The sequence below is a fragment of the Cyprinodon tularosa genome, unplaced genomic scaffold (assembly GCF_016077235.1).
Source record: "Cyprinodon tularosa strain WSP-4 unplaced genomic scaffold, ASM1607723v1 ctg349, whole genome shotgun sequence".
In the NCBI taxonomy this organism is placed as follows: domain Eukaryota; kingdom Metazoa; phylum Chordata; class Actinopteri; order Cyprinodontiformes; family Cyprinodontidae; genus Cyprinodon; species Cyprinodon tularosa.
The window spans coordinates 650,919-672,381 of NW_024039062.1; the positions used below are offsets into that span (position 1 = coordinate 650,919).

The window sequence follows — 21,463 nt, forward strand, 5'->3', positions numbered from 1 at the left end:
TATCCATATTTTTACCACAAAAAAACAGAATCTCCTGATATGTGGAAGCTCTGGTACCAGCCCAGATTGGTGTTTAGCCCGTCCACGTTTCTGGGATCTAATTTTGACACCGGTTCCCAGAATGGAAAGATTTAAAAATGCTGCTTTTGCGTTTTCTGTGTGTTTTCTTTTTCTAAATCGTTTTTTTAAAAAGGTGCTGATTTTGTCCTGGTGTGAACATGGTGTTTGTAGGCATGCATTTGTGGTTGATTGTCAAAGTACATGCTGCCTGGGTGTGGTGTTGATGCAGGGGGCACCAACTCATGTGCAGAGGCTTAGTGCTCAACATGGCCATCATAGGTTTGAGTCCCGGCATGGTGACATTTGGACGCACGTCTTCCCCTCTGTCTCTCTAATCCTGTTTCCTGTCTGCATAATTACCAAAAATAAAGGCCACTAGAGCCTAAAACATAAGAAATAAAACATACTGTCTACTAGCAGAGATATTGCACTGTTTTAACATTTCTGCTAATTTTGTTTACAGAAATCACAATAGTTTAAATGTGTTAACATATGATTGTGTTTTCAGTGGATCAAGTGAAGTGGTCTTTAGATTTAAAATCCCTTTAACTCTCCCAAAAAGGCTCCTAAAGGGAAATGTTGATCTCTCAAGAGCTGAAATGTGAAAGAACGCCACATTCAGAATCATACTTGTTGGCATTTTATCAGAAATATTATGCCAACATGTATTTACCCCCTTCCCAAAAGTCAGTGGATTTTTTTTTTTTATCTCTGGGCCTCACAAAAACATTAACTCTTATTCATAAGAGACAGATTCATAATGATACCTTACAACTAAATTTAATTTAGGATTCCACCTTACACTCAAATCCAGTTGGGTTGCCTATATGATTTATGAGTAATACCATAATCTGATGCATTGATTATTTTTATCTGATATAAACTAATGGAAGTAAGTTTATCAATTAGAGGGTCAAACAATATTATTTACATCGGGGCTATGGGTAATTTAGTGCAAATATGAGCTAATAAGTTTTATTACATTTGTTTGACCAGGAGAAATTATACACAAATGAAAATGTAAATTTCTTCCATCTTAAGCAGAACCATATTTCACTACTGGAGTATAACTAAAAGTCACGCGTGGGAGACCCACAGGAAATCCTTTATTTGCTGTTCAAACTTTGAAGATGAGGTTGCAGATTTTAACTTGAATACAAAATGTTCATTTAACCTTTATAATGGTAACAATATCAGAGGTAAATTTGGTTTTTAGAAAAAAATAATTTGCTAAAAAGATCTGGTGTTTTTTATGGAAGAATATAGTGTCAGAGATTATTGATATTCCCTTCTTTTAGGGGAAAAGTATTAGGAAATGAAGATCATTGGCACCCGAACTGTAAACTCATTCTTTAAGGTTGTGCCTGCAATCTCTGCCCGCTGATTGGTTATTGCAGGGCTGGTAATTTGGTGCCACATAGACCCACGTTAGCTGATAGTAAAGGTGTGAATTGCATTCCTGGCTACCCTTTAGCTGTGGTCTCAGAGCCAGTAGCATCCCATGTTTGTTCACGATTAAAAACATAATGACATTGTAAATGTGTTGAAACGCTCATCACTGAATTGGTTGATTTTATTCTTGTATTTGGGTCTTCAAGCTGCTACCTGCCTTTCAGGCAATCTGACAAACTGGCAAATTGATATAATTTTGGTTCACATCCGGCTGCTTAGACTAGTTTATCATCCGTCATTTTTATGGCCAGCTAGTAAATATTGGTGACTGGGTGTGCTTTAGTTCTTTATATGGGGTTCTGAAACATGCAAGAAATTGCCCAAGCATTTCGTTTCGGCAGAAAGATTTAAAACAAAACTGTATTTTTTCAAATTTTTTAAGAGCTAGCCCCCTAAACAAAAACCAGAACACTGAAAGTTCCTGCAGCACAAATGTTTTTTTTTAATGTGGTTGAATTTTCTAAACTGATTATCGTTGTTATTTTTTTCATTTTTCAATTAAGGGAATAGTGAAGTAGCCTGTGTTTAAATAGGTAAGCCAACATTTCTGGCTTTTACTTGGACTGCTTTAAAAAAAAAAAGGGTTTCAGTAGCTGAAAAGCAACAATTTTACCAGTCACTCAGTGAGGGGTCAGATACTTTGCTTTGGTTTATGCTCTTTCTGTAAATGAAAAAATACATTACATCACTGGCTAACTAAGTACCTTAACCCTAGTTCTAAAAGAACATTGTTATTTCATTCCTTCTGAGCAGAATTTTTTTTTCCACAGATGATCTGTGGCATTCATTGTTCCCTAATGTCACAGAAATGTTTCCACTGCCTTTTCTAGGCATTGGATGTGAGAAAATATAAATTGTGGATTAGACAACTTGCATTCTGAGGGTAAACGTTTAATAAACTTGTGAGAGTTCCAACAGTAGGGGTGTGATAACATTTCCCACACATGTGGAAGGGCTGACTCAGTCGTCCTTACCCTCAGGCCATGTCTGCGGTGACTCTGTAACTCAAAAGAAGCCTCGACTGTGGAAGTCACCTTGTTTGTGCTGCTTTGGCTTCTCCCTCTGACCGAGTCTGTTTTCTAGCGAGTGATTGTTCATTAGTGGGGCTGCCTTGGGCAGCTAGATTGTTTGAGAGAAAATAATCTCCATGTAATTCGTCAAAGACTCACACCACCCCTACCCAAACCGCAACCATAAGCACAAACAACACGGTTTTGGTTCTTTGGTTGTTGCCAAAACAGCTTTGACCCTTTAAGGCATGAAGTCCACCAGACCTAAAGGTGCCCTACAGTATCTAGCAGCAATTTCTTTGCTGCTCTGTAGACCAGAGTTGTACCCTCATCCTAACCCACCAACATGCCATTGCACATTTCTCCTTGGACCAGCATTGACTAAGTGTCCTTGGTGCCCGTTAGCTCTCAGTCCAACGTAGTTCACTGCAGCTAAGCGATTCCTATCTATGAGAGTTGAGACTAGATTTGGGCTGTAATCAGACCTCATAGTAACAATATATTTAAGTGCTGGGTCACTTTCAAACAATTGTTTTTATTCAAAACTGCCAAATTGACATTGCATATTTATTGATAGTTTTATACAACCTGTGATAAAGGCAGATTCTACACCTATAGCTTTAATTGATGCTGACTTTACCCCATAACCGTATGGAAATGTCTCCTTAAAGAACACAGTCTCTCTAAACTTGCTTGGACTTAGCAGGTTAACACAAATTGAGGACTGAAAGTTGGAAGAACATTTTATTTTCTCATATTTTCAGATGTTTCCTGATGGTTTCAAACATTACTGCCATGGCGGAGACATTCGCAGTGCTTTCTACGCACATTAGAAGAGAATTTTTCTTTGATCAGAGAGCTTTTTCCTTGAAAATGTTCAGCTTCAAGATGTGCAGAAGGAGTCAGTTGGCTATGTGGGTGTTTGTGTTTGGTGCTGATAATGGGGTCTACTAATAAAACTAAATTAATGTTTTCAATGTCAGTCTATCAAAAATAGTTTAACCAGCAGAATTTGTTCCATCATTTGGGAACTAAATCTTGTTAAAACATTTCAGATGGATGGTACCTGTAGTTTAGGGAAATTATCCTTTGTTCTACACCAGGGATGTCAAACTGGTTCCAGAAAGGGCCATGTGGCTGCAGGTTTTCTTTCCAACCAAGCAATAGCACACCAGACTCCAGTCATCTCATCAAGTCATCATGTTAAGACTGGACTCACTTGATAGGATGACTGGAGTCTGGTGTGCTATTGCTTGGTTGGAAAGAAAACCTGCAGCCACATGGCCCTTTCTGGAACCAGTTTGACATCCCTGTTCTACACTGTTGGTGCCCCTCATAAGATGTTTTTATCACATAGAACAATGTTACCACCAGCGTTCTGGAAACACTCTAATTAAACATTGCTAAATGACTCTTTACTAGTAATCAATTAGAACAGAGTGGCAAGCTCCTTTTTTGGGGGGTTGGTTTTAGTTCTGCTATGTTTTTTAGTTAATTTTTTGAATATAGTCATGAATTTTGGATGTATCATTTTAATGCATTTTTGCAACACTTTGAGGGAGGCAGGGAGAGTCCTGTTTATTTGTATTTTATTTCAAATCTTTTTTAAACTTAGTGACAACCAGGCATTGTGAAATATGATACCAATAAGCTAAATTAGGCACCCAAACTATTTGTATTCAAATTTCAACTTTCCCCTCTATAGCTGAATGCATTGATACATACAATGTGTAACAAATGTTGATCACGATAGTAGTTTGATTTCCTCTCATTCGATTGTTTCAAATCAACCTAATTTAGAGTTTTACAATCTAAATTTGTCCTCCAATATTTTACAAAATCACCCAAGAAAACCACCACAGTGCCTTTCATTATTCAACCTCTCAAAGTTTTGATTATTAACCACTCCTTTGTGTTTCAATTTCACACATTTTCATACCAGGTTATCTACTGTAGATGTAGACAGGGGCATGATTTTCTATTTCAACAAACCTTCTAATGATCACCAGGTTTAGAATAACCTGCAGAAGAAGATACAACTTTGACTTTGAAATAGGGGCCTTACATGAGCTCATTGCTCTTTTTCAAAGTCTCTCAGTTGTATCTGGGAAAGAGAATGATTAAAGCCAAGGTGCCAAAACAGATACCTCTTGCTGTGGCTCCACTTGGCCCTCACTTGCATCAGCAGATGCTTTATTTGAACACCAAGAATTGATCCTTCACATACAATAAGAGTGCAAAGGTTCTTCATACTGTGAAAGCGACAGGCTTTATTAGGATCATCAGATGAAACTGTCAATTAAATTTGGACTTTTATGTTTTTTTGCATCTAAGAAGAAGTAAGAGTCAGTAATTCAGAACTGAATTAGAAAGTTCTGATGCTACAAGTGGTTTAATTGTTAAATGTTTATTATTTTATAATTTTGTCTACGTCTTTTGTTCAGGAATCACAAATCTGGATGTATAATCTTATTGTATTTTTGTTTGAAGATTTGGAGGGTTTAGAATGATAGGTAATGATAGGTTTGTTTTTGTTTTTTTCTGGCTGAAGATTTTGAAGTCTCTGAAAATTGATTGTATTGAGGAGTGTCCCAGATATCTCTTAACATGAAAACACCTGCTGGTAGCTCTAGCCAATTCAAGCAGTATGTTTAATTGTTCCACAGTGTTCAGTCTACAGCATGATCTCCAAAGAAGAGTCAGAATAAAAGCATTGTACATACAAGCTCATCAGGATGGCAGCTCCTCTTGTATGCAAGGCAGCATTAGAATAAACTATACATTTTTAAGTTAGGTTGACTGAGAAAGTTAAGATTGTGCTTCCTCTGCAGTTTACCAAATGACTGGAGAAGCAAAAAGATGCTATTGGTTCAAATAAAACAGTATTCAGGGTGGAAGAAATATAAATAAGAGGGAGGACTCCACTGAATAAATATCTGCGTAGCCTGGATACAGTCGGACCGCTCTGTAAAACTTAAGAGCCAACACAGAAGGACCAGAAGTGCCTCCAAATCCACCGTGAATTATCTCTTAAAAAACACAGGCTTAAGTTTTACAGAAATGTCTGAGATTCCAAGTCACTGGCTACGTGCAGATCAGAGGGGGGAAAATGATGAGTGATTGATTGATGATTAACCCAAAAACATATTATCTTACATCTATATCTTAAATAAACATTTTGCGTTTCCTGTCAGCACATTTTGAGATTTTTCTGAATTAAATACAATAATACCATAATTCTGTATGCTACTTCAGCAGGTAAAAAAGTTTTTAAATGTTCTGTAGACAAGTCCATCAGGTACATATAATCTGCTAACTTTGTTTTAGGCCCAAAGTATAGATTTTGTGGATAGCAAAACTCTAAACAGGTGTAAACACACCTTTATAAAAGGCTTGGCTAACCTGGGTTACCTGTAGCATATTGGATGGTAAGGAATCAAGCTTAAATTTGTTCTTTTTTGAACAGGTCTTGATTCATTATCCTTATCAATGTTTCTGACTATTTCCTGTTGCTTATTTGAGAAGCTGTTTTTCAGAGATTTTTGCAAAGCTCCCTTATACTTTAATCTGATGACCAAAACAATATAGTTATCTTCTGTTATCATAAAACTGAAGCTAATATCAGATAACCTGGGGATTTGGTTTTTCTTTAAACTTTTCTCAACTTCCAGTGAATTTTGAGTCTCATAGACTCATCACTAGTCTAATAAATGATTGCATCATGATCTTTCTACACCTTTTGCCCTTTTTTTTAAACTTATTTATCTATACAGAGCTCCAAACTCTTTAGAAACACACATTACATGTCAAATGCTCTCATAAATACCATAAATTGACATCTTTTGCAACAGCGTCCTAATATGAGATAATTTATCCATGAGTGTAAAGATCAACATGAGGGAGGAAGATGCTGTAGCATGGGTTACTGGGAAAATATAGGAGCACTCTCTTTGGCACGGCTGTGTAAACCTCCCTATCTCAGAAGCTGAATAGCTGTTATTTATACAGATAGTCAGTGCGCCAACATGCAGGAGCTGCTGGTTGTGAACCTGTTTGTCTTGTAGGGTTAAACAGCAGACGCCTCGTCTCTGGTGGCTGTGATGCATTTATGATCAAATCATCAAAGCGGAGAGCTCCAAAACCCGCTGCCTGCAAAACCTCCCACTTTTTATGGCCTTTGGGTCATTCAGCCTGTTGCAGACCTGGTGTTTAATTTTTGAGGCCCAGCTTTGCCAGATGCTGCAACCAGGAGTTTAACTTTAGTTTCATAGTCTGAATGACTTTCAGCAGTTTTATTTGTAAAAAAATGAATCATGTTTTTCATCTAAGGTGTTATATAAATATTAAATTGCTACAGTTTTAACTTATTTAGGAGAAAATCTTTGGTTCAATGAAAAAACACTTGATAATTCAGAACTCAGTGAAACATGGTGATGGCAGCATCATGCTGTGGGGATCCTTTTCCTCTGCACTTGATCTTGGAAAAAAGCTGTACGTTGCAAAGATTTAGCATCTGACTGTCAAATTACACAATCAAAGCAAACAGAGTGTTAAAGAAATTGAAAATGAATGCCATGAGATGTTCTTCATTCATATGTATTGAGCTAGAGTGATTTTTTTTTTTTTACAAACAAAGACGGGAATAGTTGCAATAAACTTCAATTCAGCTCTAACATCTATAACCAAGGATGTTGATGGCAGCAGCATCTAGGATGGAGACACAGCTGAACAGGACAGATCAGATGAGGCTACTATGACAAGACAAAGCGGAGAGAACATGAAGTGGAACTTAAAGGGAATCGCCGTTTTTTTGTTTTTGTTTTTTTTTTTACATTGGGCCCTTGATTTCATGTTATTACATCATGTTCTACTCACCCATATGAGTTTTGTGTCGTTTGGAGCTGTTCTGAAGTTAGGTTATATCCAAGTAACGTCTTCCTATGGGCAAACAACTTGAAGGCACAAACTAAACTGTTCGGAATATCTTCAGAACAGCTCCAAATGACACAAATATCATATAGTTGAGTAGAACATGATGTAATAACGTAAAATCAAGGGCCGTATGAAAAAAAAAAAAAAAAAGTGTTTCCCTTTAACAAATACTGCAGAAAGGGAGAAACAACATAGAATGAAGCATGATGAGGACAAGTGGTTCCTATGTCTTCCAGCAGCTTAAACATATAGCAGCACAGATCTTGAAAATGGCTCTGAATAACATAGCTATTTTGAATGAGATATGAGACAGGTAATGTAACATATCCCAAAAGACATGCATCTGTAATCGAAGCTGAAGTTGGTTCTATGAAGTCTTTGAAATTAAATCAAATTAAGTTACGTTGAGGTTTGTGGTTATGATTGGATATAAGGTGTAAGGGAGATGAGAACATTGTAACATGATCTTTTTGACTGGTCTGCTTAACCTGGAACTGCCAGATTTTTAAGTCATGCATTTGATATAGAACTATTCATTAGCATCCTTTAAGCTCTGTCCTTTTTTTCCAGATAGCTTATATATTTGTAAGGAGAATTTAAATAATAATCCTCCAAGTTTTTTCGCTTTAGTTTTTCTCTGAAGTATGGAGGTAATGTTTCAAAGCTTTTGGTAGTTTTATTTTGTTGTACTTTTTGTCATTCTACCTGCTTGTGCAGGGTGTTTTCTGTCTACGAGTGAATAAGCATGGCATCAGATCTGCTTCAGTGAACCTTTATTTTAGCACCATGATCAATGCAGCAGTTTTGCTCTCCAGTTTCTCCTCTTTGTGCAAAAAAAGCCAACTTGCTCCTCCGCAGACACAATGGGGATCTTTCTCTGAGGTCTTCTGGGTAAATCTGAACAGACTTCAGCAAAGTATCATGTGGGGTTTTTTTTAAGCGTTCTTCTCACATTTAGTTTTATTTTTTTATATTACTTCCTTTGAACTAAAAAAGCATTGATTCCTCACTGATGTCATCTCATCTCTGCAGAAATCGATTTTTCCTATCGGCTGCTTTTCTTGTTTTTTTCTTCTTTTTTTTAAAGAAAGCAGGCTGTCATTTTCAATCAGCTGGTCATTAATTATTGAGGCAGTGCAGGTTGACAAGACGCACATCCTGTCTTGTTTGCCAGATGATTCATCTGCAGCCAGAATGCCCCGACATATAATAATGTAACATGTCTGTGGGCTCCTCTCTCATGGGAGGGTATGAGGTGGTAGCTCTAACCCACTGTTAGGGACAAAACCTCTGTACTACTAATCAGCTTAATGCTGGCTTATTCAAAGGCCCTCTTTCAGACCGAGCAGCTGCTGTCAGCCAGTTTGAGTAGAGGGTGTGACTGCTGGCAGGGCTCGCTGATGCAGAGAGACCGGTTGGTGATTAACAAACGTCAGTAGACTTTGGAATCTGGGGAGCCCAGTCTACTGGCTTTGTCTTGTGAAGGTCTACCAGGTGGCTCGGTCATGCTCTCTCCCTGCTTTGCTCCCCCCTCTCCCTTTCCTTTTTTTTTTTGCTCCAGCTTCTCCTCAGGGTTGGATAGATTCGAGTTAAAGAAGTTCAGACATGCCTCACATTTTTAGACCCCCTCGTGGAGGCTAGCTGGCAGCTTCTACAAAAAGCAGTAGCTCTCTCCACTTTCTTTTTCTTGGTGCACGCTGCCTGCTCTGACCTATTCTCCCTTCCCTGGGAGAAGGGTGGGTGGGGGGGGAATCAACCAGTTCTCTGAAAATCTCCTGATGCGTTAGATAATGTTCCCAAGAAATGAAAGGACTAAGCAAAGCAAGCCTGGTGAGAGTGGGAGATGTTTTCTGCTGAGCTGTGTGGGCAGACGGCTCGGGTACACGGCTGTACATCTGGCAGATAGATTTCTGTCAGCAGCTCTCCAGTGACAGGCTGCCTGCCTTTCAGGAAGAGGATCAGATCTGCGGGTCCATGTTGTGAACACCTAAGCACACATTGCCTGCTCCTAAAATGGCTGCCCTTGAAGCTCAGCTCAAAGGAGGATCTGAGCTGCTCAGGCGCTGTCTGCTGGGGCCCCGGCTGACTAGATGAAAGCAGTTGCACAATCTCGCCCATTAGCTTGGTGTGGTGCAGAGACTTACTGGCTGAAAAGACACAGCCAACTGCAAGGCAGATGGTGGACTGAGAAGGAGGTTTCTCTTCCCCACTTCACGGCTGTATTCCTCTCCCCTCCTTCCTAAAGGACTTCTCTTGATATCCATGTCAAGGAACCTTGTGTCAGGAGCCAACTTTGTTCAAAACAGGAGCAAAGTGCCAGGAGAGGGGTGTGGACATGTGATGAGGCTGTAACCTGACCCTGAAGAACAATGGATCCACTGGTTGCTCAGGGACATGCAGGCAGTTGGGCTGGTTCCCTTGGTGTGCTTCACTACCCAGCCTTTAAGGTTTGGGAGGTAGGGCGGGAGGAGTAGTCTCTTCGTTTAGATCATGTCAAATTTGAAAACAAACTCAAAGTAAAAAAAAAAAGTTTGGCTTAAATATCAGTTGATTCTGAATACTAAAGTTATTTCTGATTCTTTAAAATCTAGATTTAAAATGATTATTTATTTCAGCCAAAAAGATTGTTTTTAATAGGAAATCCCTGGCATCCATGAAAGGAAAATTAACTTGTGGATTGTTTAAACCCTTCCCAATAATCAATGGAAGATCCTTTTTTTCCAGCTACCAAACTCTTCTTAGTAATGTAGTTTGTAGTTTTTCGAGCTGGTATTTTCTACCATTCCTCCACGTCTTTGAGGTTTAAAGCCTATCTGCCATCCCTCTTATCTTTAGACCACCATAATCTATACCAGGGGTGTCAGATTGGTTTCAGAAAGGGGCATGTGGCTGCTGGTTTTCTTTCCAGCCAAGCAGTAGCGTTCCAGACTCAAGGCATCTCAAGTGAGGCCAGTCTTAACATGATAACTTAATGAGATGAATGGTGTGCTACTGCTTATTTCCTTCCTGGAACCATTTTGACACCCCTGATCTATATGTTTCAACAACAGGTGTTAACAAAACTACTTGCTAACCTGGTTTCCTTCTCTATTTAAACACTTAACAAGTCTTCCCTTCAATAATAACCTTTCTGAGACAGATCTGTTAGAGCACCATCCACTGTGCCCTAAACCTAGGTTTAAGATATAGAGATAATGATGAGTTCTCTTGTCTTGTTTCGAAGAAGGATAATGGTGGTGAGCTTTATCTTAGGTTATATTTAAATACAAAGGAATTTTTTTTTTTATTATTAAATGTTACTACTAGCTTACAAAAGTTTTTTTAGTGGTTTAAAAAGAGGATTTTAGCCTAACCCTCCATCCCTTAATCAATTGCAAGGCTATTTACATACTTAAAGCTTTTGTTCCAGTAAAATTGTCCAATTTAATGCCATTTGATCACATCACCTCATGCTCAAAAAGTGGAGGGACTCAAAGTCCAAATGTTTTTTTTTTTCTTTTATTGGTAAGCATCTGTTTAGTAGTCGACCTTTGCAAATTGTTCTCTCCAATGTGAAGTGTGAATATAAACCTGCAAACATAAAACATGTAGAGAACTTCTCAGCTTATGCACAGACAAACAAGGTGTATTTTATTTTCAGTATCCAAATGTGCAGTACAAATTCTGGAATAAGTATTGTAATTATTATCACCCACCCCTTGTAGTCCTGCCCCGTATGGCGTCATTTAGGAGATGGGTATAATCCAAAGTAAAAATAGAGTAAAATAAACTAAAAAAATAATAAATAAATATATAAAAGATAGATAAATAAGATAAATAAACTCAAAATAAAAAAGGGGGGTTAAGGTTTAATGTAAGATGCAGTCAGAGGAGAAGGTTCCAGTAGGAATTGAAGGATAGTTGCTAGAGAGTCAAATATAGATTTTATGAAATGGGTGAGTTTCGGGCAGGGCCAGGACATATGATAGAGGCTGGCAGCTTCCTGTTTACATCTATCGCAGACTGAGTCTAGTTCAGGATAAATCTTAGCCAATTTCTCTTTAGTGTAATTAAGGCGATAAACCTCTTTGAATTGAATAACACTGTGTGTCACCCATATTGAAGAGGAGTGAATCCTTTTTACCACCAGCTCCCAAGTTTCTTCTGACATAGATCTTTGCATATCATTCTCCCATCGAGTTTTGAGAGGTTCAGTGGGTACCAGGCTAAGGGTATTGATTGTATTATAGAGTTTAGTTATGTAGCCCTTTCTCGCAGGGTTAACATCAAGGATGTTATCTAATGTATTTTTGGACGGAAGGGCTGGAAATTGATAGAATTTAGAGCGAATGAAATCTCGAACCTTTAAATTTCTCAGATAGCTGATTAAATGAAGCAAAAGTTCCCCATATATAAAGGTCTTCCAGGGTGCATATACCCTTTGGTCTCTAAATCTCAAAGGCATTGTCAGAAATAAAGGGGGGAAAGGCTGGATTATTTTTAGATTATTAGATTATTTGGAGAACCAAAATGTGGGTCTTTGAATTTGAAAAGCCTGTCTAAACAAAATGTCCAGTTTTCTTCATTAAGTTGCATACTGTACTGACAGGGGTTAAGGTTTCACACAACTCCTGTTCATTTTGGGCGCCATGTCTCAACAAATTGTCAGATATGCAGTCAACAGCTAACAGCTTTGTCCACTTTATCAATCGAGAAAATGTACTTGATTCCACAGACACTACCCAAGATCTGATACTATTTCTTTTGTTTTCTATAAATGTGAATTGTCAGTACAATAAGTGGGGGCATAAGAAGCGGTGAAGTTTGAGCTTTTCTTAAGGTGCAGGTATGTGCATATTGGCAGCTAAGCTTCAGATTCAGCTCTCTCAGTAGATCCATGCTTCTTCATAAGAAGAAGTAAATCCTTAGAAGCTGTTGACCCACTTTATCCTCTTTGACTGCATGCAAACACTTTGGTCTTGACTTATAGAATAACCAAATGTGTTCTTGCTGCATGGTAACAGTTCTCAGAAACATGGCTCATTAATTTTTGCCAATGGGAGTTTAGTTGAAAGGATGCATCACCTTTTGTAATGTAGAAGAATACAGACCCAGATAAACATGGTATGTAAATGAAAAATCTTACCAAGACGAACAAACCCTTGTCATTTCTAGTTTCATTAGAACCAGAAAGATGAAGAGTGGTTTGGAAAGCTTGACTAAGAAGCGACTGTTCCAGTCCTACTAGCTTGTGCACTGGAAGTTCAAGAAAATGTTTGTGTAATTTTCCTCCGTTCTCTCCACAGTTTTCTCAGTCTCTGTAAATTTTGGTCTAGCTCTAGATTTCTCTTGTCAAAGTAGGACACCGTCTCAATGTGTTAGAAGATACACAAAGTTGGCTTAGGCTATTAACACCACATAAGGACTTCTAGAAATGACATAAGTGAATGATATTAGTATTAGGAGTTTGTTTGATTCAATAAAATTGACCGATGGGTCTTTTTTGAATCTATGCAGAGTATAAACTGTCGTCCAAAGTTTTAAAACAGATGACAACACTGTTCCGTTCTGTTATTGGGATAGTCTTACATGTGTGCACGTTTATGTGTGAGAAGCCTCGAAAAACTACAGCTACATTCAGTTAATTAACAAAACTTGGCAAAACGATTTAAATTCAACACATCTCACAACATTTTAGGTTCATTAAGTGCTTTGAAACAAACACACCTTGTTTCAGTCTGTAAAGAAAAGCAATTTTGTAAGATTACAGTTAACTTGTATCAAAATTAATCTTAGCTTTTAAAACACACTTTAATGACTAAATAGAAAGTCTCAAGCACTCTTGATGTATCGCTTTGTGTTTAGGCTACAGAGGTTTGGGCAGTGATGATCTTTTATCTTCATGAGGTGACGAACGCAATGCAAGATTCAACTTGTGTGTAAAATACAACCAGTAGAAATATTTTCACCTTTGAATTTCACATGAACGTTATACCTTCCATTTCCCTATTCATGTCAGAATAACTGAGACCCATCCAAAACATAAAGCTTTCATTTCTTGGATGTTTCAGTCAATCTTCAGGGCAGTTAATACAATCAGTTGAAATGTTGTGCTCTAAATACTGAGCTCTGGAGCTGCTCTCCAGCTGTTGCTTATCCTGAGGTAAAAAAAAAAAAATGGGACAAATCGACCCATAATCCCTCAGTCCCTGCATTGTTCTTGGAAAAAAAAAAAAAGAACCTGCAGCATCTGCTGAATCGTGCCCTGTGCCACGTGGGGTTATTTTCTAGAGTTCACATTGTAACATTCTGACTTAAAAGGCCTTTAATTATATATTTTGATAATTCCATTTATTATGTTGTGAAAACGAAGATATTAAGGTTTAGCAATGAAGCCATTTAGTTTTTGTTATGCAAGCAATGCTTAAAACAGCTTTTTAAGTCATGAAACAAAGCTGCAGTTGTGAAAACACGACATTTTAACACCTTATAACCATGAATAATTAAAAGCTTTTTTGTATTGCCTTATTTGTCATGCACATAAGTGGGACAGGTCCTTGCACCTGATTATTTATGTTCACAGCAGTATCACCACTTGTAATCATCAATATCAAAATCAAGCTCCTCCCTATGAAACACTATTGTCTTAAGTTGCTGATTCAAGTTTAATTCAGCTTGGATGTTTTGACTATTAATTTTTTTTATTAACATTCTCTCTGATAATGCATAATAACAGAGTAAATAATCATCTATGTATCATTATATGAACCTAAAAAAGCAGCATCAACTCATGATTTTGCCTCTTTGTTTTGCAGGTTTCCCTGATTTTCCAGGGAGTTATCCCCCCTTTCAGTGATGGAGGTATTGCAGTGTGACGGCTGCGACTTCCGTGCCGAGTCATACGATGACTTGAAGAACCACATTCAGGAGGTGCACACTGTTTTCTTGCAGCCCTCAGATGTAGAGGGGTCTGACTCTTTGAGAGAAGAGGATGAGGATGAAGAAGAGGAAAATGGGGATAAGGAAGACAGGGATGACAAGGATTACTCTCCTTCTAAAGCTGGAATGAGTATGCCACCACCATAATCAGATGCTGCTGTTATTTTATTTAGGATTAGGAATTATTTTTCTTTTTTTAGAGCTCTTGTAACATTTGGATGCATTTTTATCGAGCAGAAGTTATAAATGCCTCAGACAGCAAAAAAGTAAATTATATTATTAGACGTGTTAATGCCAGATGATTGTTAATACGTGTTAATAATATATAAGCTTCTATAACCTATCTTTCATACTTGTTTTTTTTTTTTAGGTCCCTGCTCTGCTGATGGTCCCGACCAAACATCGCAAAAACCAACTACTGAGACCCATCTTCCATTTTACCAATGCAAGTTTTGCATCCGTTACTTCCGGTCAAAGGGGTTTTTAAGAAATCACACCAAAAAGGTCCATAATGTCACAGAGGAAGATTCAGATGCAAATGTCTCCTCAGGCCCTGCTAAGGACGCCAGCTACACTGTAATAACGCACAATGATCATTCAAAAGTGTATTCCTGTCAGTATTGCACGTACAAGTCTCCCCGTAAAGCAAGGATCTTAAAACACCAACTGATGTATCATAACAAAGTTCCCTCTGGAAATCAGCCGGACGACACGGAGGCAGAGGAGGGATCTGAAACAGCTGCTGGACTCATTAAGGGAACATTTCCTTGCGAATGGTGTGACTATCAGACTGACCAGAAAGACAGCTGGACTGACCATGTTGTAAAAGAACATAGTGATAAGGTGAAGATTGTTTCCAACACTGAAAATCTAGAAGAGGAAGCAAGCGCGAGCTCACCCAGGCCAAGCACTCCAGCCTCATCCCCTAACTCGACAAGATCAAATGTGACTTTGACTAGAGAAGGAGATTCAGTTGAAAAACCAGAGAAAATGATGGAAACATCCGTTGAGGCAATCTCATCCATTCAGTATTCACATATAAGTGCAGTCACGCCCAACAGCACAGGTTCTTCTATTCTGTCTAAAAGATTTGCCTCTTCTGACGTCTCCAACAGCGTCTCACATGTGGACTCTAGCTTACTGAATGAGGACAACTCAAGAAGCAGCTTGGAAGATGACGACGAGGAAGAAGTGGGTGAGATGGATGATCCCAACTATACAGGAACTCTCTCTGCAGATGCAAAGCAGCTGTTAATGGATGGCGATAATAAATTGCTGGAAACTAAAGGAATACCGTTCAGGAGGTTCATGAACCGATTCCAGTGTCCCTTTTGCTCTTTCCTTACAATGCACAGGCGGAGCATTTCCCGCCATATTGAAAATATTCACCTTTCTGGTAAAACCACAGTGTACAAATGCGATGAATGCCCCTTTATTTGCACCAGCCCTTTGAAGCTTGGTACGCACAAGCAGAGCCACAATCCATCAGATTTAGAAACATTGGACCTTACAGGCGACAGCCCAGAGCCTCAGAATGATGGTGCCACAGAGCCACTGAACGGAGGAAATGTAACGTCCAGAATTAATGGGAAAAAGCCAACCAGCACATCAAATGACCAGCAGAACCCTCACCGCTGCACACTCTGCAGCTTCTCTACCACCACTCTAAAAGGTCTGAGAGTCCACCAGCAGCACAAGCACTCCTACTGTGATGACCTAGATTCCTCTGTCTTTGAAAGCCAGATGACTGACCAGCCAGACTCAGAAGTAGAAGCTTTTCCGATGTTTCTGCAAAAAACTCAGACATCCATATTAGGATCTGCCACCAAGAAAGCGTTAGTTACAGGAAAAAGAGCCAGGAAGTCCATAAATGACTTGCCTTTGGATCTGTCCTCAGTCAAAAAGAGAACTAGGATTGATGAAATCGCCAGTAACCTTCAAAGTAAGATAAGCCAAAGCCAGCAGGATACGATCATTAACCTAGATGACATGGATGAAGAAGACAATGGGGAAAATAACGGCAGTGGTGATGAGATTAGAAACCATGACAAAAACCCAGTCTTTGCTTACAACACGCATCTGTTTCATCAAGAGTCCTCCATCTCTCACGAGGGAAGCAGAATAGGGAAAAGAAAAAGCAACCCCAAGTTAAAACCCAGAAACATTCCAATATCCCTGACTCTCTCTGATGATGGTGAAAATATCTCAGCCAATCCAACTGATGGTACCATCAATGAGAATATGGACTATTCAGATGATTCCGGAATCATGCGTTTCTACTGTAAACACTGTGATTATCACAACAAATCGGCTCGAAGCGTTAGCACACACTATCAGAGGATGCACCCTTACATAAAGTTCAGCTTTAAGTACATCCTAGATCCTGAAGACCAGAGTGCTGTATTCCGCTGTTTGGAGTGCTATATAGAGTACACAAATTACAACGACCTGCACCAACACTACATGGATCACCACCCAGAAGCAAGCAATGTGCTAAACTTCAACCAACCGCATCTTCTGTACATGTGCCGCTTTTGTTCATACACAAGCCCCAACGTCAGAAGCCTGATGCCTCATTACCAAAGAATGCACCCCAATGTAAAAATCAACAATGCCATGATCTTCTCCAGCTACATTGTAGAACAAAGTCACAAGACCAGTGAATCGCAAACACTTAGAGAAATATTAAACTCTGGCCCCAAAAGTTTTAACTCATCATCTCCAGTGCCCAGGTCCTCATCAAGCCCGGTGCAGAAAACGGTTCCCAGGTCTCCAGAAGCCAGTGCGGAGTCTGAATCTCTCAAAGAAACTATCAGCAATGTGGTTGTTTATGACTGTGATGTGTGCTCCTTTTCTAGTGCTAACATGCACTCGGTGTTAGTTCACTACCAAAAGAAACACCCAGAGCAAAAGGCATCTTATTTCCGTATACAAAAAACAATGAAGGTGGTCTCGGTTGATCAGTCCCACCCCTTAGCAAACTCCTCCTTCAGCCCTGGGATCCCCAGCACTCCAAAACAATCTAATTTAATGGTGTATGGATCAGATGAAGAAATGTACTACTGCAAACATTGCATATACAGCAACAAATCTGTTGTGGGTGTGCTGGTTCATTACCAAAAAAGACACCCGGAAGTGAAAGTGACAGCTAAATACATCAAGCACGGCCCTCCCACTCCTGGTCTGATGAAATTAATGGATGAACTGCAAATTGCTGCTCCCAAGCAATTTTTGAAGCAGTTTCAAAATAATGGCCACGGCGGCTCCAAAAACTCCAAACTAGGAGGTGGTGAAAAAGGGGAGGAAGAGCTGTTCTTTTGCCAGCACTGTGATTATGGCAACCGCACCGTAAAAGGAGTGCTTATCCACTATCAGAAGAAGCACAGGGAGACCAAGGCCAACGCTGACCTGGTGCGCCGTCACACTGCGGTAGTGAGGAGTCAGCGCGAGCGAGCACAAATGGTCCAGTCCAACAGCGCTTCCTCTACTGCAATCTCGGCTTCTGCAGACAATGAAAATTCGACACCTATGCGTTCCCTTAAGTGCAGACACTGTTCCTTTACAACCCCCTACGTTTATGCCCTGAAAAAGCATCTCAAGAAGGAGCACCCTACTGTTAAAGCGACAGCCATGACTATTTTACATTGGGCTTACCAAGATGGCATTCTGGAGGCGGGTTATCACTGCGAGTGGTGCATTTATTCCCATGCTGATCCCCAGGGCCTTTTGCTCCATTACCAAAGACGCCACCCTGAGCATAATGTCGATTATGCATACATGGCAAGCAAGCTATGGGCAGGGCCAGAAACCACCCAGCAAGGTGGAAATATGGACACAAAACATTACAAATGTAGAGACTGTGCCTTTGAGGCTTGCTCTATTTGGGACATTACAAGTCACTACCAAGCTGTTCACTTCTGGGCCATCAAAGAGGATGAATCTGTGCTTTTGGATATAATCAAAGGGAATGGCTCTGCTGAAAAGTTCCAGCAGCAGGTTGCAAAGGAGCAAGGAGTTATGAATTGCCAGTCTGATGAAGGAGCTCTAATTATTGCCACCCCACCTCAAGAAAGCTATTCTCACCCACGCCTTTCCATTTCTAACAATCCTTATCAATGTACTGTGTGTCTGTCAGAGTACAACAGCCTTCATGGCCTTCTCACTCACTATGGCAAGAAACACCCAGGCATGAAAGTAAAAGCTGCAGATTTTGCACAAGAGGCAGACATCAACCCCAGCTCTGTTTATAAATGCCGCCACTGTCCATATGTGAACTCCCGCATTCACGGGGTCCTCACTCACTATCAGAAACGTCACCCGCTGGTGAAAGTCACCGCTGAGGACTTTGCAGATGACATAGAGCAAATTTCAGAGTTACACGAAGGAGACGACAAGTTCAAAACTCAGAGGCAGGGCTATGGTGCATATAGATGCAAAATGTGCCCCTATACCCATGGGACGCTGGAGAAACTTAAAATACATTACGAGAAATATCACAATCAGTCAGCCTCAGATATATTCACACCCTCTCTGAGTAATTTTTCGTCCTGCAGAGAAACCGAGCCAATGGCTGAATGCAGTGGCAGTAATATGTCAAGCACTGCTAAAGTCCAAGAGGTGAGTGAATTGGACCTTGCCCTCTCCCAGTTACCCATCAATAAGCCAGAGAAACATGCTGTATTCAAGTGTCAGCTCTGCAAGTACTTCTGCACCACAAGAAAAGGCATTGCTCGCCACTACCGCATCAAGCACAACAATGTGCGCGCTCAACCGGAGGGTAAAAACAATGTCTTCAAATGTGCTCTGTGCTCTTACACAAACCCTATCCGGAAAGGCCTGGCAGCCCACTACCAAAAGCGGCATGATATCGACGCCTATTACACTCATTGTCTGGCTGCCTCCAAGACCATGAGTGACAAGCCCCCCAAAGTGATCGCTCAGCCGCCATCAGATGGGGAGTGCTCAGAAATGAGCGAAGAGCTGCGTTTAGCGGTGGAGAGGCGGCAGTGTAACCTCTGCGGATTCCAGGCCTTCAGCAGGAAGAGCATAGTTTCGCACTACATCAAACGCCATCCAGGCGTCTTCCCCAAGAAACAGCATTCCAGCAAACTCGGTCGTTACTTTACCGTTATTTACGCCAAGGAGCCTGAGAAGACCGAAGAAGCCACACCTGGTGTAGAAGACAAGGAAGTGCTGGAGGTCCCTCTGGAACAGGAGGAAGACAGTGATGATGACTGGCTTCCCTTCAAGTGTCTGAAATGCTATCGCTTGTCCTTTAGCACAGGACAGATGCTATCTATGCACTACAATGACCACCACAGCGTAGATCTGAAGAGGGACTTCTTGGTGTCATCCATCCCCGAGGATGAGGAGTCAGAGTTATACGAATGCTCCCACTGTGAGTTAAAGTTTACAACTCTGCCTGATCTGGCTGATCATCTTCTGAGTCACAATGAGGAGTTTGAGAAGAGAGTTGTTAGACTGGAGAAGAAGAAGCACGTTCTTGGGAAGCAGAAAGGACCTGAGGTACAGGATAATAAACTTGAGAAGGTAAGCTTAGCAAGCTCTCTGGAATATTTGCAAATCCAATGATTATTTGCTTGAGGGGATTGTTCAGATCTTTTTATACAAGTTTCTTTTAAAGTGTTAATAGCAGTAAATGTCTTACTTGTTGAGGATAATGCTGATAGGATTTTCAGTTATAAATCTATTATTTGGTCGCAGAGACTGAAGCTAATGGGGAGTTCTAAAGACCAAATAGCTAAGGTGATTTCCATCATCTTCCAACCTAAAGCTCAAAAATCTCTTCATTGTTTATGGTAACGGACCATTATTACCAGTAATGTTCCAAATTAGCCCTTATGGGCCAGTGTCTGTGATGGTTTAGATCTTTTCCTAGTTTAACTCACCTAAATCAAATAAGTGGCGAAATACAAGGCAAGGCATATTTATTTGTATAGCACAATTCATAACAAAGACAATGCAAAGTGCTTTACACGATTAAAATACAGGAAGATAAAACAGGGTCAAAGCAAGTAGGAAAAAATAAAAATAAATAAAATAAAACAAAAAATGCAGAAACAAAAAAGAATATTAAAAACAGTTGGACTACAGAAAATATGTTTTAGTTGAACTGTTTAACTAGAACAGTCGAAGGCAATCCTAAACAAATGTGTTTTTAGTCTGGATTTAAAGAAACTCAGGCTTTCCGCACTTTTATAGTTTTCTGGAAGTTTGTTCCAGATAAGTGGAGCATAGGAACCAAATGCTGCTTCTCCATGTTTAGTTCTGGTTCTAGGTATGCAGAGCCTCAGTATGACGTTCTGTCATTGGCTCATGCAGCTATTTGAAACAGACAAGTTAGAGCAGGGAGGCTTCTAAGACATGCAGGACACTGGGCTCATCGTGCTAGTGTTGCACATACATCCTCAATTTTGCTGCCATGTTGCACTGAGCAGTTAAAAAGAAAAACTTATTTACCTAAGAATTGGAGGTCAAAGGGAATTGCACCACTAACCATCTTCCTGCTAATGTACTGAGGAGGAAACCTGTTCGCCATTTTTAGAGTAACTATCTAATGTGACAGTAAGGAGATGCTGAAATAAACAAAATAGTTTTGAATTTAACCCTGATTATATTTCCTCTTTTTCAGTCTGCTTCATTCTCATATTCAGCTGTTTTATTGGAGAACATGTTTAGTTTGCACATGTTTCACACAGGAAGGTCATTATTGGTGCATATGTAAACACTGATCATCTCTGTGAAGCCCACCAAATGCTAAATGCCTTAAAGTTCCCAAGATGCTGCTCTTTTAAAACAAATAAAATTACACTTTTTATTACACTGGAGCTTTTTAAAGACTATTGAGACTCTAGAGATCCTGCTCCTTAACATTAGCTTTGGTGTATTGGACCAACTATGTTGGATTACTAGGAGAAAAAGAGTACAAAAGACTGATCTACTGCAAGAACATATCAACTGTTTGTAATTTTTAAATTTATTCTTGCCTGAATTATTCTGAACTTCTCCTCTTTTGTTTTTAAAGCCTAACATGATAGTAACTGTTCATTTAATCAAGGTTCAGGGTTACC

General features: G+C 39.7%; 1 protein-coding gene across 5 annotated transcripts in view; it reads left to right on the plus strand.

Moving 5' to 3' along the window:
* The window catches only part of znf462 (zinc finger protein 462), a 60,048-nt gene that overhangs the window by 19,354 nt on the left and 19,231 nt on the right, over nucleotides 1-21,463 (plus strand). For all 5 annotated transcript variants that reach the window (XM_038294968.1, XM_038294967.1, XM_038294964.1 and 2 more), the window contains exons 2-3: nucleotides 14,249-14,502; nucleotides 14,743-19,922. In XM_038294968.1, the coding sequence (XP_038150896.1) occupies nucleotides 14,289-14,502; nucleotides 14,743-19,922 (5,394 nt within the window). In that variant the 5' untranslated portion in view covers nucleotides 14,249-14,288. The remainder of the gene's footprint in view (nucleotides 1-14,248; nucleotides 14,503-14,742; nucleotides 19,923-21,463) is intronic.